Source organism: Eschscholzia californica, unplaced genomic scaffold (genome assembly GCF_041429995.1).
Source record: "Eschscholzia californica isolate CP2 unplaced genomic scaffold, dmEscCali1.0.p SCAF_6, whole genome shotgun sequence".
In the NCBI taxonomy this organism is placed as follows: Eukaryota; Viridiplantae; Streptophyta; class Magnoliopsida; order Ranunculales; family Papaveraceae; genus Eschscholzia; species Eschscholzia californica.
The window spans coordinates 43,123,650-43,139,597 of NW_028238483.1; the positions used below are offsets into that span (position 1 = coordinate 43,123,650).

The following is a 15,948-nucleotide window of genomic DNA, read 5'->3' on the forward strand; positions in this document are numbered from 1 at the left end:
ATTTTCTCGCAGGACCTTTGAGAGTTACTAATAAGCAAAAAAAAATTGTTCACCCACTTGTCGCGTGGGTGGAGGTAACATCCACGGTCTAACGCACGTGTGAAGTTGTAGGGTCAACGGTAGGAGGTGAGGGTTAAAGGATTACATGTAGTAAATTCACATATGTGAGGGTTTATTGGCGCCTCCAAAATTTGTCACAGGCACACCCTCTCCGTAGCGTCCGTTGGACAAGAAAGTCTGAGGATACTCAAACGGGATTTGGGCATTCTCCAAAATTTAACACTCACCTTTACTCATTCACCTTATTAATTTCAAACATTTGTCTAGCTCTTTTTACTAATTCCTCTTTGAAGTCCGATTGCATCCCCGCTCTTTTATTTACCGCGCATTTTGAATCATGATTTCATCATTCTCTTACGTATCTCAAGAAAATTAGATTACTTTAGATGTACGGGATTTTCTTGCGGGATCTTTGAGATCTACTAATAAGCAAAAATTTTGTTCACCCACCTGTCGCGTGGGTGGAGGTAACGTCCACGGTCTAACGCACGTGTGAAGTTGTAGGGTCAACGGTAAGAGGTGAGGGTAAAATGACATGTAGTAGATTCACTTATGTGAGGGTTTATTGGCACCACCAGATTTTGTCACAGGCACACCCTCCCGTAGCGTCTGTTGGACACGACAGTCTGAGGACACTCAGACGGGGTGTAACCCGTACTAGATTTTGTCATTCTCCAAAATTTAACACTCACCTTTACTCATTCACCTTACTAATCTGAACATTTGTCTCTTTTCACTAATTCCTCTTTGAAGCCCGATTATTCCCCACTCTTTTATTTACCGTGCATTTTGAATCATGATTTCATTATTCTCTTACATATCTCAAGAAAACTAGATTACTTTAGATGTACGGGATTTTCTCGCGGGATTTTTGAGAGTTACTAATAAGCAAAAATTTTGTTCGCCCACATGTCGTGTGGGTGGAGGTAATGTTCCCGGTCTCACGCACGTGTGAAGTTGTAAGGTTAACGGTAGGGGGTGAGAGTAAAAGGACATGTAGTAGATTCACTTATGTGAGGGTCTATTGGCGCCACCAAATTTTGTCACTGACACACCCTCTCCATAGCATCCGTTGGACAGGACAATCTGAGGATACTCAGACGGGATGTAACCTGTATTAGATTTGGGCATTCTCTAAAATTTAACACTCACCTTTACTCATTCACCTTACTAATTCTGAACATTCGTCTCTTTTCACTAATTCCTATTTGAAGCCTGATTGCGTCCCCGCTCTTTTATTTACCGCGCATTTTGAATCATGATTTCATTATTCTCTTACGTATCTCAAGAAAATTAGATTACTTTAGATGTACTGGATTTTCTCGCGGGATCTTTGAGAGTTATTAATAAGCAAAATTTTTGTTCACCTACCTATCGCGTGGATGGAGGTAGCGTCTACGGTCTAACGTACGTGGAAAGTTGTAGGGTCAACGGTAGGAGGTGAGGGTAAAAGGCCATGTAGTAGATTCACTTATGTGAGGGTTTATTGGCGCCTCCAAAATTTTATCATAGGCACACCCTCTTCGAAGCGTTCGTTGGACAGGACAGTCTGAGGATACTGAGACGGAGTGGAACCCATACTAGATTTGGGGATTCTAAACTTTGACCAATCCAAGTGCCCTCAAATTGCGTTGTATGTGGGTCTCAGACTGCTTAGTTCACAATCCACTAAAAATACTAGGAGAGGAAAGAGTGAATTTTAGTGTTTTAATCCAAGGCTCTAAAAGAGAAAAGGAAAAAAAAACCATACCTACTTTGCTTGCAAGACCTCACATAATCTTTTAACATTTTGTATGATTATCGAGTCGAACAAGAATTTCACAAATATCTATAGGGAGATTTAGAAAATGCCCCTCATTTATTTAGCAATATTAGGACTTCACCGCTAAAAACATTATCTTTCAGACGTTAACCCCCATTGCCCCGTTTTCCGTCAAAATCTCGTTATGTAGTGAGCGTGCGAATCACGTGCTTGTCATCGGACGAAATACCCCCAATATAATCTGACGGTCAGGTGGATGCAAACATGATGAACAACCAATATCTAATCCGAAATTCTTATAGACTATCTCATCAACTGCTCACCTACCCAGTTGAAGGCGAGAACTTCTAATCAGCCTTTACTCCTACTTCTTCTCATTCGACTTCTCTCTTAGCGAAAGGTACAGTTGAAACCCTAAAACCATTTTCTTATCTTCAAGCTTGAATCAGGGTAGAACCATAGGGGTTTTGATCAGGTTTCATTGTATTCGGGGTAGAGAGGAACCGAAATGGACATGAAAATTAAGCAGTAGTTAATACACAATATAAAAGGTGTAATTGAAGAACATCTAATTATTGCCAAATATCCTTCAAACTTCAAAGTCACTTACAAAACAGACCATCTATATAAGAAGTACATATAAGACTAGATAACAAAGATCAATATACACTGTTTTTACAAAATGTCCAGGAAAAAACCACACGAAAAAGAAGAAGATCAACCTGGCAAACATCTAACTATTCATATATCACATCTCCTCACTATCTAATAAACTACAATAAGTTTTAACTAAAAAACTCAAAAACCCTTTAATCTATCTCTAAACTCACTTGGGTATATTAACACAGAATCCAAACTAAGACCACCTTTGGTATGGGTGCAATCTATCTGTGTCATAGAGAACTTGACTTTCGTCGGCGTATTTGGGTTTTCAACGACGAAATCTCCTACATGATGTTGAACCCAGTTCCCGGGTTCGTCCAAATAACACTGGGATAAAGCGTGTTGTCCATCTGATGTCGTTAGTTGAAATCGAACAGGTTTAATATCCCATCCATGGACATGTTCAGAGTTGCAGATTCTTCGGCCAAGTCTCTTTGAGGCTCTGCCTAGTTGAAGCCTGAAGAATAAACTGTAAGTTCCTGATGGGAAACAAAGTTCAACTTCTCCATCTACCTCGAACCACCAAATTTGTTGCAGATATGCAATTGAATGATACCTAGATAAACAAGTAGATGTAATTGTTAATAAGTATTGATCTTCATTCAAGTCAAATATCGAATAAAAAAAGTTATATTTGAAAGAGGGGGCATAGCAAAGAATTGCAAATCGAAAATCCACAAGAACCTAAGCCATAAGAACATAAACTTAAAACTCCGACAAACGGTTTTGTTTTGAAGCACTTCCGTAGTATACACTTGGCTGCTTTCCTCACAGAACTTGTAAAAATAAACATTCTTCCATATAACACATTTCCTTGTTATCAGACACAACCTAGAGTTTACAAAATAGTCCTTGTGCTACGGATTTTGGATCGAAGAACCAATAACTAGGGACCACATGATAATTTCTGTCTAGAGTTAATACAAACTCGGTAGGGATTGAGAAGGTCGATGTTTATTGTCGATGTCTGGGAGGTTGCTTTTAATTGTTATATCATTGGGACCAATCTACCAGTACAATGCCATACTTGTAAGGCCATCAACCCATTATCACAAAAGAAAAAACAAGGAACAGAAGAGGACAACAATATATTCAATAAGCACTAAGATCAAAACTGCATCAACGATTCATAAGAACTTATTTGGGTCCACCGATTTGTCAATTGTGACAACTCAATTCCACAAAAATCATGATAGGGAGATAACCTTATAAACATTCAAACAAACTATCAACCCTCTCTTTAGATCTGTCAAAAAGTCGAGGGTTATTTTCACATGTAGTTCATCTAAATGCAACATTTCAAAATATCAAGGATATTTCGCAGACAAATATCGACTAATTTACTACCATTTTAAGATAGGTTTATGTTTTTATCTCATGAACCTTTCCAAGAAGGGTAATACTAGGGAACATGAAAAACTAGGCAGACTCTGGACATTAATCCTATATGGCTTCCCGTGAATCATCGGGCAGGAATCCTATGTGGCTTCCCGTAAATAGTTGTTTACATAGTAACTATTCACTCTGTAAAAAATCTCAACCCATTTCTCTTTGAGAAAACTCAATAGAAATGGAACTTTTAGGAATCTACAACCTCAATAATCAATATAAAAGATTTGGATCTTCTATAGATTAATCAAGATCCAAATAAAATTTAATAAAACAATTAGATTTCATATGTAACAGAAGGAATTTAATAAACAACAAAAAAAATTCAAAACCTAATTTGAATTTCAAAAAGTAGAAAGTGAAAAGATCAAATTTTGATTAGAATTTATACCTAGATTCATCAGTGGGTATGTGTTTCCAGTATCTCCTATCATCAATTCCGGTTATCGTCAAAGATTTTGCTGGAATTGATAAACAAACACGACCAGAACTTTTCTCCAACCAAATTACCTAAATCACAGGAAACCCATTAATCCAATTGAAAAACAAATCAATCCCAAACAAACAATTTAAGAGAGAGAGAAAAACACGAACCTTAGAGCCGCCATCAATAGGGTTAGGTCGAGAGAGCAAAGCATAAATCTCTTTCATGCCCAAATTAACAGTACGATCATCAAATACTTTCTTAATTAGGTGTTTATAATTTGAAGGAAGTTTCGATTCCCAAATAAAATCCGCAGAAGAAGCAGCACGAAAAGCACGATTTAACCTAGCAAGTTTACAAATTTCAGGTGGATCAAGATACATAAGAACAGAAGCAACACAACTTTCAGGCAAATCACCAAGACTCATTTGTAAAGATCCTTTTCGATCTGGTCCTGAGAAAAAACTAGAAGTACCAGCTCCCATCAGAATCTAAAATCAAAATGAAGAAAAACCCCTAATTCCCAAAATTGAGTAAGAATTCAGAGATGGGTAAGAGAGAAGAAGAAGAATGAGGTTTAGGTTTAAAATGGAATCGAGGGTAGAGGAAGAAACTTTCCCAATTTACTTATTGTTGATGAATTTGTACTCATTTGATCTATTTAGATGTGTTTGTTCTTTTCTTCATAGCAGAGCAGAGCAGAGGATTTAAGAATTTTTTAGAGAGAGAAAGGGAAAGAGAAATAGAAAGAGAAAGAAAGGATCAAGGATTTGTTTGTTGGACCGAAAGGAGGAGTTGGTATCTCAATGAAACGGCACGCACTTGTCTCCCACTATTCTTTTTTTTTTTTTTTTTTGGTGAAACTCCCACTATTCTTAAAACCCCAAATTTAATGCTTGATTAAATTTCTTAATCTTATTCGAATGACTAAATTACCCTTCTTTTGTTGGTTGAATTGTGATTTTGGATAAGGTATCTAATCTAGGTCTATGATATAATAGTCTCATTAGTAAACTTCTCCACCCAAATCCCACACAAAATCTTGAGTTTTCGACGAAAGGAGGAATTTATTCGCCGAAATCCCCCTCACTTTTGAAGGGGAAGTTCAAGTTTTAATTTTATGTTAGATCTAGTCTCAATTTTTGGAGTAACAAAGAGTTGAAGAGAAAAGGAATGAGAAAGCTAACATGGGTACAAATTTCTTCGATCTTGAAAAATCATCTCCATCTTCATGAGCCAACGAAAATAGTGACTCAAAGAAAATACGCATCACGAAAGAAAACATTGTATTCGAACAACAACTTCAATCCACAACCTCATCAAATCTCTAAATTCTCCACTAATTGCTATGTTAGTATGATAAGTTTACAATCTTTAGGGTCTTCTCATCCGCGATCTTTAAGATATTTTTATTCAGTAACTTTTAAGACCTTTTCATTTAGTTTTTGTGATATTATACTACTTTACCTCCATGTTGCCATGTACTTTCGTAAGTTCATGTTGTAATTTACTTTAGTAAATCCATGTTGTACTTGGAGTCAAAACTCTCTTAACTAAGTAATGCATTGGATTAATTTCCATGATACGAATGAAAAAAAAAAAAAAAAATGTAGTCTCATTAGTCATTTCTTTTAATAACTTAGTAAATTGATGTATAAATTTATGGTTTTTTTTACCTTAGCCCTCGCCTCTATTTGAGGTTACCCGCCAGTGGTTGGTAGATGAGGTTAGTGTTTCGAATTTATTGTTTTTGTCATAAGTTGCAGTGAATGGGTGCCCCTAACTATTTTCTGGACATTACCCCAACATTTTAATAATATGCTAAAGTATATTTTAAATCGACTACGATCTACGTTAATCGTTGCAAGACATTGATACATTATGAAGATGTGATAAGTACGATAACTGTCTAATTTAAACCATTAATGAAAGAGTCCTAGAACCCAACAACACGAAAGAGACCTAAAGTCTGAAAAATTTATTATTATTGTCTAAATTACATAAGACAAATTTTTTTTTTTTGTCTCAATTGCATATCAACTCAATGGTAGAGTAGTGGTAGCGACCAGAGATTGATAGGTAAAAACATCCTTTCCAAATTATAAAAATAAGTGAGACAAACTGATCTTTCCGCGTGCAATTTAAAGATGGATTCTTCCAACTTCCAAGCACACAGGATTATAAAATGTCATGGTATATACCACAAAAGCTAACATCATAATTATGGTGGTAGTTTTCATGTTGGTTCTCACATGGTTGTCAATGGAACTTTCACAAGAAAGGGATGCACACAAGTTGATAATAGTCTAAATTGCCAGCTGACCCACCTTCAAAAAAAAAAAACTATGGGCAAGTGAGAGATCTAGATGTTAGTTTTACATAAATCTAGGTCGCCTTTAGAGTAAATTATCAATAATATTAAGTCAGCCAAATTAGGTGAAAATAGAGTACGGGTGTCCATACTTTATAAAAAGGTCTATAATATAATATCTCGCTTGTCTTATGGTTAACTTTATATTTAGTTAAAAGAAAACATTTACTTATAAAAATTACTACCACAACATAGTAAATTTAATCTTTTTCAGTGATGTTTTAATGTCCTCAATGTCATAAACTCGCGTTATAAAATAAAAGAATAATATTGAAAATAATCCTTGTAACCGTTGCTACTCCCAACTAGAAGAATAAAATTTAATTGGACTATGGACCCGAAAGGAAATTAAAATAATATAAAGTGATTCAGGCGTAGTTGAGATGGTTTGAATAAGCAAATGTGGATCCTCGTCACCACCAAGCATTCGACCACTACAAACTAGTACAATCAAATATTTGCTCACGCTTGAAACAGTCAGCATAAATGATTGGTGCAAGTTGTTTAGGTTTTAGTCATACTTTGCCTGTTTGCCATAAGATTTGGAGTAGTATCCCATTCATATTTTATTCAAATAGGTGGCTATAGTTTTCCCACCACAATTTCCCCACCAATATATCGAGCTCCTAATATATTAGTCGGACTGGTACTTCATTTCAGATATTAATACTTACAAGTTACGATGCAATTCCAAAGGGCCAAAATGAGTCACAACAAGATTGCCCTAAATGTCAAAATAGTGTCACTTTCTTGTGTATATAGACGAAATTCATTGATATTTGTTTTGGATGATTCTAAAAAAGTTTAATTATCACATACAAAACCAATCAATGTTGGCATTTGAAAATTTTCAAGACTTACTTTGTCCTTCTTCACCAACCATGTAAAGGCACCCTCAAAAGCAACCAAAGAAAATCCCCAAGTATACTTTTACCCCTTCCATTTAGCTATTTAAGTTGTCCCCCATAAAATAATTAGGGCTTCTTTTTCTTTGGAGAAAGATGATTTTATTGACAAGAGACCCCCACAAGGAAGCACAAACTGACCTAGATAAAGATTTGTTGACCAAATGGTTGAGCTTTGTTATGACTATAATATTCAAAAGACTTTTTCTTCAGACAAATAAAAAGCAGTACTGATGTCTGGCATATAGGGTAGGTAGCTCACGAGTAGTGTCAGGAGTTGACCTAAAATATGTGAATCCATAAGTTATACCACTTCTAATTCGTAAGAAACAACCAATGGATTATGTTCTTAATTATTCTCAAACACTATATGGTAGATCTGTCTAATATTTGGGACCGACTAATATTTGTTTTGTTGTTTATTCTCTATTGCAACTATATATCACAAAAGGATGATAGCGTGATATCTTGAAATATACCTAAATTGATTTGTTAATCTGGCAACCTCTTTACAAATACAACAACTAATAAATTGTAGATATTTGTCGACCGAATTTCATATATAGTTTTGTCATTCGACAATTCACGTTACCATGTATGTTGACATGTGAAAATTTTCACCCATTTAAAAATAAAAACTTGAAAGACACATGCACATACTTTCCAAATAATGAAATCATATAGACTTTAGTAAACTAATTATTATTGATTTGTTTTAATGTAAGGTCAAAGTTAAATGACAACTAGATTGTTCTTAACAAAATAAATCATGCAATTGACCACGTTGTCATACGACCGCGTTTATATATACAAAGATACAACTACATTTATCTGTTATTAATAATGTAATATTCGTACTGTTATTATGTTAATCCCGATTTAAGAACTTTGATTCTGTTAATAATAGTTTATTTGCCAGTGGGTTTAATTTTATTTTGAAGTGAATCATACTTTATATTATTTAGCTATCTTAGTAGACTTATCGACCATAGATAGCATCCTAGGGTAGGTGTAGATGATTATACATTATATTAACAAATAAGAAGCAGGTGTAGTTTGGCTTTTGACCTTTACTTAACTGTTATTATGGCCCTTGATTTGGAGACAAAATCTCGTTATATATCAAAATATTGCTCAAGTCTATCCCATTCTTAATCATGTTACATCTAACAAAAACTTGATCGTATCTTAGGTACGATGTGCCAGTTGAGATTTACATATAAAATGATGTAGTTCATCAAAGGCCATCAAAATTAATTTGTTATTTGAAAATTGAAAATCGAGATGAATTAGAATACCAAAATAAAAAGTCCGCCCCTTTGTGGCATAAAGAACAAGCTCTGGAGAATAAATTCTCTAGAGACTCCATATTTTTTGAATACTTTTTGGAACATATTACTATATTTTAACTCAAAATTAACTTGAGCATTGCCCTCTAATCTTCATCTTCTTTATCACTTTCACCACCACTACTTCCCACCACCACCTCTACCGACCACCGTTGCCACCTCTTCTTTTCTCCTATTTTCTCCTCTCTCTCGCTCATTGCTACCCTCTCTCTCTCTCTCACTATCTCTCTATTGCTCTCACTATCTATGTCTCTCGATCTCTCATCGTTTCTCTCTCGATCTCTCATTAGATCTCTCGATCGCTCGTTATCTCTCTCTCTCTCACAACCATTGTTCCGGCGAAGTGAAGTGTTCCCTTCGCCGTATTTCGTGGCCACAAAACGTCTAGTGGCCTTCACCATTTCGTGACAACAAACTCTGTGATCTCCACAGAGAGATCTACACAGACCGCAAGAGAAAGAGAGAGGGAAAGATATAACGACTGCGAAAAAGAGATATAAAGACTACGAAGTGAGCGAAAGAGAAACTAATCTACAGAGAGATATGTCTACAGCGAGAGAGATGAGAGTGATCTACCATTATTGAGAGATCTAGAGTGAGAACGACAGAAAGATAGTCAGTGAGAGCGAGAGAGAGAACGAGTGAGATATTATGTGAGACAGTGGGAGAGAGATATAGTAATTAAGAGAATGTGTGTGTGTGTGTGAGAGAGAGAGAGAGAGAGAGAGAGAGTGTGAGAGTGAGAAGTTGGAGATAATGGGGCAATGTCTGATCAAGTCAGTTTTCAGATTAAAAAAAGAATATGCTCAATATTTATTGATTAATTCTTTATGTCCAAAGATTTTGTAACAAGTAGATGATATATGTTTGGTGGCAGGATGGTCATATACAATTATACCCAAAAGTATAGACTTTTTATTTTGCATATCAAAATTATTACGGCCAAAGGTTACCGTCTTATACGTTTCTTTCTTTTAAATATTTTGTTATATCTATTATATTGTTGGGGGGCTCTTCTTTGTTTTGTTTCATAGGGACCAAACTCCAAAAGGTAGGAAAATTTCTATTCAAGTAAATATTTATAATCTTTCAACATTTTGTCAACTTAATTTTTTAATTATTTTTAAGAAATAATTGAGTTATTTTCTCCACTCAAACACACTAAACCCTAAACTAGGTTTTTTCTTAAAACACAATCTCATTTGGGTAGTTAATTTTTTGGGTATAGGATACAAGTGAAAGGTGACAAACTAAATCTTACTATTTCAACACAAATCACATCTTCAATACGTGTATAGATAAAACATAATAAATATCGAATAGAATAAAAAAACATCAATCAACATTAATTTTGATAAAGACATCACGAACGACAAAAACAAACCGATTGAACATAAGGAAACAAATTAGATACTTCAAAATTAGAAGTCGAGTGAAAGAAAAGAATGCTTTTTTTTCTTCCCTTGACGGACACGATTTAATTAGTAGATATTTAAACTCACCATCTTCTAAAAAGTAAGTGTACTCTTAGAAGAGCATAAGCATCAGCATCAGATTCATTTATCATATGAATAAGAAACAAAACTTTATAAAGATTCTTATAGGATAAAAGGTGTCTAGGTTTACAAAGCAATTCAATGAGGTAAACGAGATCTTAGCTTGGAACCCAAGTGGGTTGAAGCAACAAGCATCTATTTTAATCTACTAGAGGGAGACACCGTACTTCCTTGTTGTTTGTCATTACCTTTTAAAAAAGAACTTGGCTTTGTTCGACATTTCTTTTCTGTATATGAAGTTAAGATTAGAAGTATATTGGATTACAACCTTGCCCATTCTACTCCATTACAATTAGTTCATGTTCAGTGCCCGAAAATGCATCAAGAATTGCATTCTTCGGAGGAATGTTATTCTTTCACAAGGGAGAATCTCAAACCCTAAAGCTGAGTGAATTTGAGATTCTCTTTCTCTTAGAATCTGTCAATCAAACAATCGAGGGCCAAATAAAAAAAAATACATTCAAGTATTGAAATTATTAGGAATCACATTCAATGATTGCTAGTCCTCGTAACCATATTCCTTTCTCGCACCATTTACAAAAACCTAAAGCTCTTGGCAAGGTAGTATGGTGATGGCCAGAGAAAGAGTAAAATGTACTTCAAGAAAATATCTTTGTCCACCAAGGAATGAACAATGACCCAATTATTTCATTAAAGATCATAACTCAGAAACCATTTAAGCTTTATAATAGTAATATATCATATAAGTTATAGCCACTTGGAAGAACTATAATCGTAATCCAACTCCTTTAAAATACACTAAAATGAAGTCTAGATGAACAGCATTTACAAAAACCTAAAGCTCATTCATTACCTTGGAACAAGACTGTTTTCATCAATATTAGGAACCAAATACCTCCTCATTGCAAACTGGGCATGCCTGGTTTGATGATAAAAAAGAAAAAGATTGATCTTCACAATAGATAATCGATAATTCTATATGGAAAAGAAAAACCAGGTAGAGTTTAAGAGCGAGAAAAGGAAATTACGTTAGTTTATTTATGCGGATATGAAGTTTGCGGGCCAACTATTCACTGGATTTTCAAGAGAGGCCAGTCCATGACAATGCCTTGACTTTACTCGGTTAGCCCCTAATCCCTAAACCCTAAACAAGTTTCTGATCTAAAGGTTTGCTTTCAAGAACTAACTACATTGTAAGAATCTACATCTTCCATCCCATCCAAAACCAATTTCTATGGAGTTTTAGAATCTACGTCGAGTATGAATTGATCATTAAAATAAGAGTCTTAGAGTATATTCCTATGTGAACGAAACTCTTCAAACATTGGGAAAATAAGAGTTATAGGCTAAAGAAATAGATCGTCAACATAATTAAGAAACTGAATCACCTTATTGAGCTTCAACCACCTCGTGACACATTTTGAGTGATACTGGTGCTGGCATGGCAAAGTGGTTATCACATCTCGATTTTTGTATTCCTCACAGCAGATTACGCACCTGCATATTTTCAACAGTCCTAAGAATAATTACTATCTAAAAATCATTGTAAAAATGACAGTGGTAGGTACAGAGGATTGTTTAATATATAATTGCGAAAGGATAAAAAGAGAAGTAAGAAACCCCGAAGGTAACGAATAATTAGCCAGTAGAGTATAGATTAACATACTCATCATGTTTCTCTTTCTTTGAGAAGAACCCGATCTTGTACTTGAAAGAGGGCAAGTAGGCAATGAGCTCATCTGATAGTCCTCTACTCTCGGTGCCGATGGTTTCTCCTAGTGATTGTAATTGCTGTCCCATGGAAAGTTTTCAACTCAAGTCATGCATAAATCAAGGACGTACATCCTCTTGAAGATATTAAGTCGAGAAATGACGACCGAACAAAAGTAAGCATAAAAAAAGAGAAATAATGAAGAAAGGTCACTAATCTAGAAAAAGGTTCATTAAGTACTGAGAAACCTAAATCACATGATTATAAGAATTTAAAATCATTAACAGAATCAAGGAGGTCATGGATACATGTTTAAGATATTCATATAGAATTCAAATTGAATCGGGATTCATGACAAGCGGAATAAAATTATCGATAACAAACTCACCTCATAAGTCATGTTATCTGGATCGATATTATCTTCTCTCGCTTCCTGTGTTTTATAATAGAGTAAATCATACATGGGAGAAACTTAAATCATAACACAAGAAAACAACCAATTCATATAAATTACCTCGACTGAAGAGTTTGCAGTGTTGACTTCTCTATTAACTGCACAATATTGCAATTTTTGATTATATGTGAAAGAGGCAAACCAAAAACTAGAACTTATCGAAATATTAGATGATTTATATCAACAATTTGGAAAATACAAGTTAACTATACGTAACAAAGAAGGTACATTATTCTTTTGATAATATCATCCTCTTTATGAATATCAAAAGCACAATATCCATCTCTGTACTTCAACTGAAGTTCGATAATTTTCAATAGAATAAGACATCGTAGATTTGTATAGGGAAAGAGGAACCGTAAAGATAATTCCTATAACATCGTACATGAAGTAGTTATATACCTCTGCTAATTATGGAAATGAGATCAAATGTTTTTAAGAGTATTTATTCAAAGTGGGTTTAGGATGTCGACCCATTAACTCTTGAAAGAATTAAAATTTCTCAAACTAACACGAACAAAATTTAAAAACCAAACAGTGCCCCACAGAGGTTCTTCGCCATCAAGTGGTTCTTTAAAGCGGCATGGTTGAGGGTGACTTTGGATATCAGACATCGTGAACCTTGCCCCAAAAATATTTGTATGAGAACTCTACAATTATAACCAATTACAGAACCAAAATGATACATGTATGTACATATAAAGTGTCAGCGAAGCCATCTACGTACCGGTTTCAACTCGAGAAGTTTCATCAAGGGAAGTAGTACCAAGATGATTCTCCAATTCCTGCAAGGAAAGAGCTAAAGCTTCATCCAATTTCAACTGTGATTCGACTTCATTTGCCTCTGAAGATTCACCCTCCCTACTCGATTCACGACGAAGTTCCGAGCCAGTACTTGTCGAAGCTTTGGCTCTGTTACTTCCACCACTTAATTGTAGTGATTGGTACACAGTCTCCTACAACATACCAAGCTAAAACATATTAATTTACCTTTTTTTCACTCAGGAATATCAACAAACATTTCATCCACCCAACTATGAACTACATGTTAGTGAAAGAAAAAACTTAATTTCAACAATTATTCACCTGATCTTGAAGAACTTCAAGAAAAAGATCATCATTTCCGAGATAATATCCTTCGAAATTCTCTTCAACTACACCAGGAACCCCAGGACTTACAACATAATGGACATCGACTTGTCGATTTCCCCTTGTTTCTAGTATACCCTTCATCATAATTTCCTTTTAATTGGATACACCTAGAGTTAAAATCTTCTGTTCTTCCTTTTCTACTAAACTGTGAGGTTGGAAGAACCCTTTATGAAGAATCACAAGTCAAGTCAACCATTAATGTTTTAAATAATAAAACCCAATAATCATCTAATCAAGGAATCAACCAATTACACATATGAGGACATCATACTTATGTTAATTAAATTTTGTTTAGTAGACCCTTTCTAGATACTCAATAAACTAGAAATTGAAGCCAAAATCAGGATACCCATGGAGGGATCTTACAATAATTATAGAAATTAAACAAATCTAGAGCTAAGAATGGTCAAGAACACAAGATTTCAAGTATTAATGATGGAATCAAAAAAGGGGTTTTGAAAAGTTCGTACATTTTTGACAGAGATGGAATTTAGACATGCATATAGAACAGATAATGAAGATCAAGTATTACCTTTTGATGCAATCAAAGATTAAAGGAAATGGGTACTTGAGAAATCAATTCTTCTTTGCCATCTCTCTCTCTCTCTCTCTCTCTGAAATAGTGGACCAATTCTTCTTGGGATTGAAGTGGTTGATAGTATGATTGACTGACTGACTCACTAGTTGTAGAAAAGTAAAAGAGTGAGAAATAATGTCAAACACAAAAAACCATATTTTTTCTTCATGGCTTGGAGCCATCTGTGGAATCTCCTTTTAAAACTTTTTTTTTTTTTTTTGAGATATCTCCTTTTAAAACTCAACCTCACATTTTCTTTTTTCTAATACTATCTATTTTGTTTTCTCAAAATAAAAGATAAGAAATACAACCCAAAATTGCTATATAGTCAATTCCTCAAACCCACAGGCCTCTCCACTCGAGTGACCAGTCTAAAGTCCAAAGCATTGCCTCAGACTGGACTAGCATGTAAGGAGTCGAACGGTCTAGTTTGAGGCAATACTTTGGGCCTCAGACCTTTCAAGTTCAAAATATAAGGCAGTAAATCAGATCTTCAAACCTGATTATGAATTTTAAAGTTCTCCCTTCTTTGTTTTATGGCTTTGATTATGAGCCTACAAACTCGGATCTTCAAGCTTGAATTTGGTTATGAATTTTAAATATACATCATACTAAATGAACTTGCGGATTTTTCATGATGTTTAATGATAAGTAATATTTATTGATTTTCTGATTAAAATTTGAAATTTGAAAATTGAGAGAAACTATAGCAATTTTGGGGTGCACACGCACCCAACAACAACCTTTTGATCTGTTCACATTGCAACTACTATATACAACAATTATTATATTGTATTTTCTAATTTTTATCTCCCTAAAGAAAAATAATAGGTTCGTCGTTCGAATTTTGAAGTCCAAATTTGTATTTGTAATTTATTCTTATTAAATAAAGTGAAAATAGGTTTTGATGGTGGTGGCGTGGAGTCAATTTATAAAGATGTAATATATTTGTCGACAAAATATTGAATAACTTGGCCCCTGACAACAAATTTGGAAGTCATTGAAGGAATAATAACACTTTTTTTTTTTTGTTAAGATAGGAATAATAACACTTGGTCATACTTTCCAAGATATTTCTTTGATGTATAGAAGAGTATAATGTGGTAAAATAACATGTGGACCATGTCATTCTTTTTAGATGGCTTTGAAATTTCAATAGCATAAGAAGAAAAATGGAACCAAATATTAAAAAGATAAAAGAGAAACTAATAATATTGGACGAGTGAGTTAGTGTGTAATTTTTAATATTTATAAAGGTTAATTTAGGAATTTAATTTGAAGACTCTGTCCTCAGATCAAAATAACTTTTATTACAGTTGCAATGTGATTTTTAATGAATTCAAATACGGATTACATTTGGAATGTGATTCCTGAAGAATTCCTAACATCACAATTACTTAAAAGAAGCCACACGCATACACATGATTGTATTCAATTTGTCGATAGAGAAAGGTCTTCCACCCTTTTAATTCATTGAGCTTACACGGTCTAACAACTTCTATAAAATATTATTGATTGGACCCACACGGCTAACAACTTTCCCTAGAATTTCCTTCAAATGGCTCCACATTATTTTAAAACTAACCTGGTTCGGATAAGATGATGTCTATAGAG

At 34.4% G+C, this 15,948-nt stretch overlaps 2 protein-coding genes across 3 annotated transcripts; both read right to left on the reverse strand.

The window, feature by feature from the left end:
* Positions 1–2,376: 2,376 nt before the first annotated feature.
* LOC147535263 (F-box protein PP2-A13-like) lies at positions 2,377–5,130 on the reverse strand. Its single transcript, XM_086649293.1, has 3 exons — positions 4,469–5,130; positions 4,266–4,384; positions 2,377–3,041 (listed from the first exon to the last, which is right to left on the reverse strand). Exons 1-3 carry the CDS (start codon positions 4,781–4,783, stop codon positions 2,621–2,623), a joined length of 855 nt encoding a protein of 284 aa, XP_086505419.1. The 5' UTR covers positions 4,784–5,130; the 3' UTR covers positions 2,377–2,620.
* A 5,977-nt stretch (positions 5,131–11,107) lies between these two features.
* Positions 11,108–14,601, reverse strand: LOC147535264 (uncharacterized). Of its 2 annotated transcripts, none has more exons than XM_086648042.1 (8): positions 14,290–14,601; positions 13,692–13,921; positions 13,333–13,561; positions 12,666–12,703; positions 12,540–12,584; positions 12,107–12,231; positions 11,829–11,937; positions 11,108–11,359 (listed from the first exon to the last, which is right to left on the reverse strand). In XM_086648042.1, the coding sequence occupies exons 2-8, from the start codon at positions 13,839–13,841 to the stop codon at positions 11,321–11,323; spliced, it is 735 nt and encodes a 244-aa protein (XP_086504168.1). In that variant the 5' UTR covers positions 13,842–13,921; positions 14,290–14,601; the 3' UTR covers positions 11,108–11,320. The 2 variants fall into 2 exon arrangements, with proteins under 2 accessions (XP_086504168.1, XP_086504167.1); XM_086648041.1 differs by having other exon boundaries at positions 13,692–13,918; positions 14,288–14,373.
* Between the last annotated feature and the right edge of the window lie 1,347 nt (positions 14,602–15,948).

What these genes read in the sequence shown, in the direction of transcription:
- LOC147535263 (XM_086649293.1), bottom strand. Translation starts at nt 4,783, where the DNA reads ATGGGAGCTGGTACTTCTAGTTTTTTCTCAGGACCAGATCGAAAAGGA. An exon ending in CTATTGATGGCGGCTCTAAG is followed by an intron (nt 4,385 to 4,468) that starts GTTCGTGTTTTT and finishes CCTGTGATTTAG; the next exon opens with GTAATTTGGTTGGAGAAAAG. An exon ending in ATACCCACTGATGAATCTAG is followed by an intron (nt 3,042 to 4,265) that starts GTATAAATTCTA and finishes TTGTTTATCTAG; the next exon opens with GTATCATTCAATTGCATATC.
- LOC147535264 (XM_086648042.1), bottom strand. Translation starts at nt 13,841, where the DNA reads ATGATGAAGGGTATACTAGAAACAAGGGGAAATCGACAAGTCGATGTC. An exon ending in CTGCAAACTCTTCAGTCGAG is followed by an intron (nt 12,585 to 12,665) that starts GTAATTTATATG and finishes TATAAAACACAG; the next exon opens with GAAGCGAGAGAAGATAATAT. An exon ending in AAGAAAGAGAAACATGATGA is followed by an intron (nt 11,938 to 12,106) that starts GTATGTTAATCT and finishes GAAAATATGCAG; the next exon opens with GTGCGTAATCTGCTGTGAGG.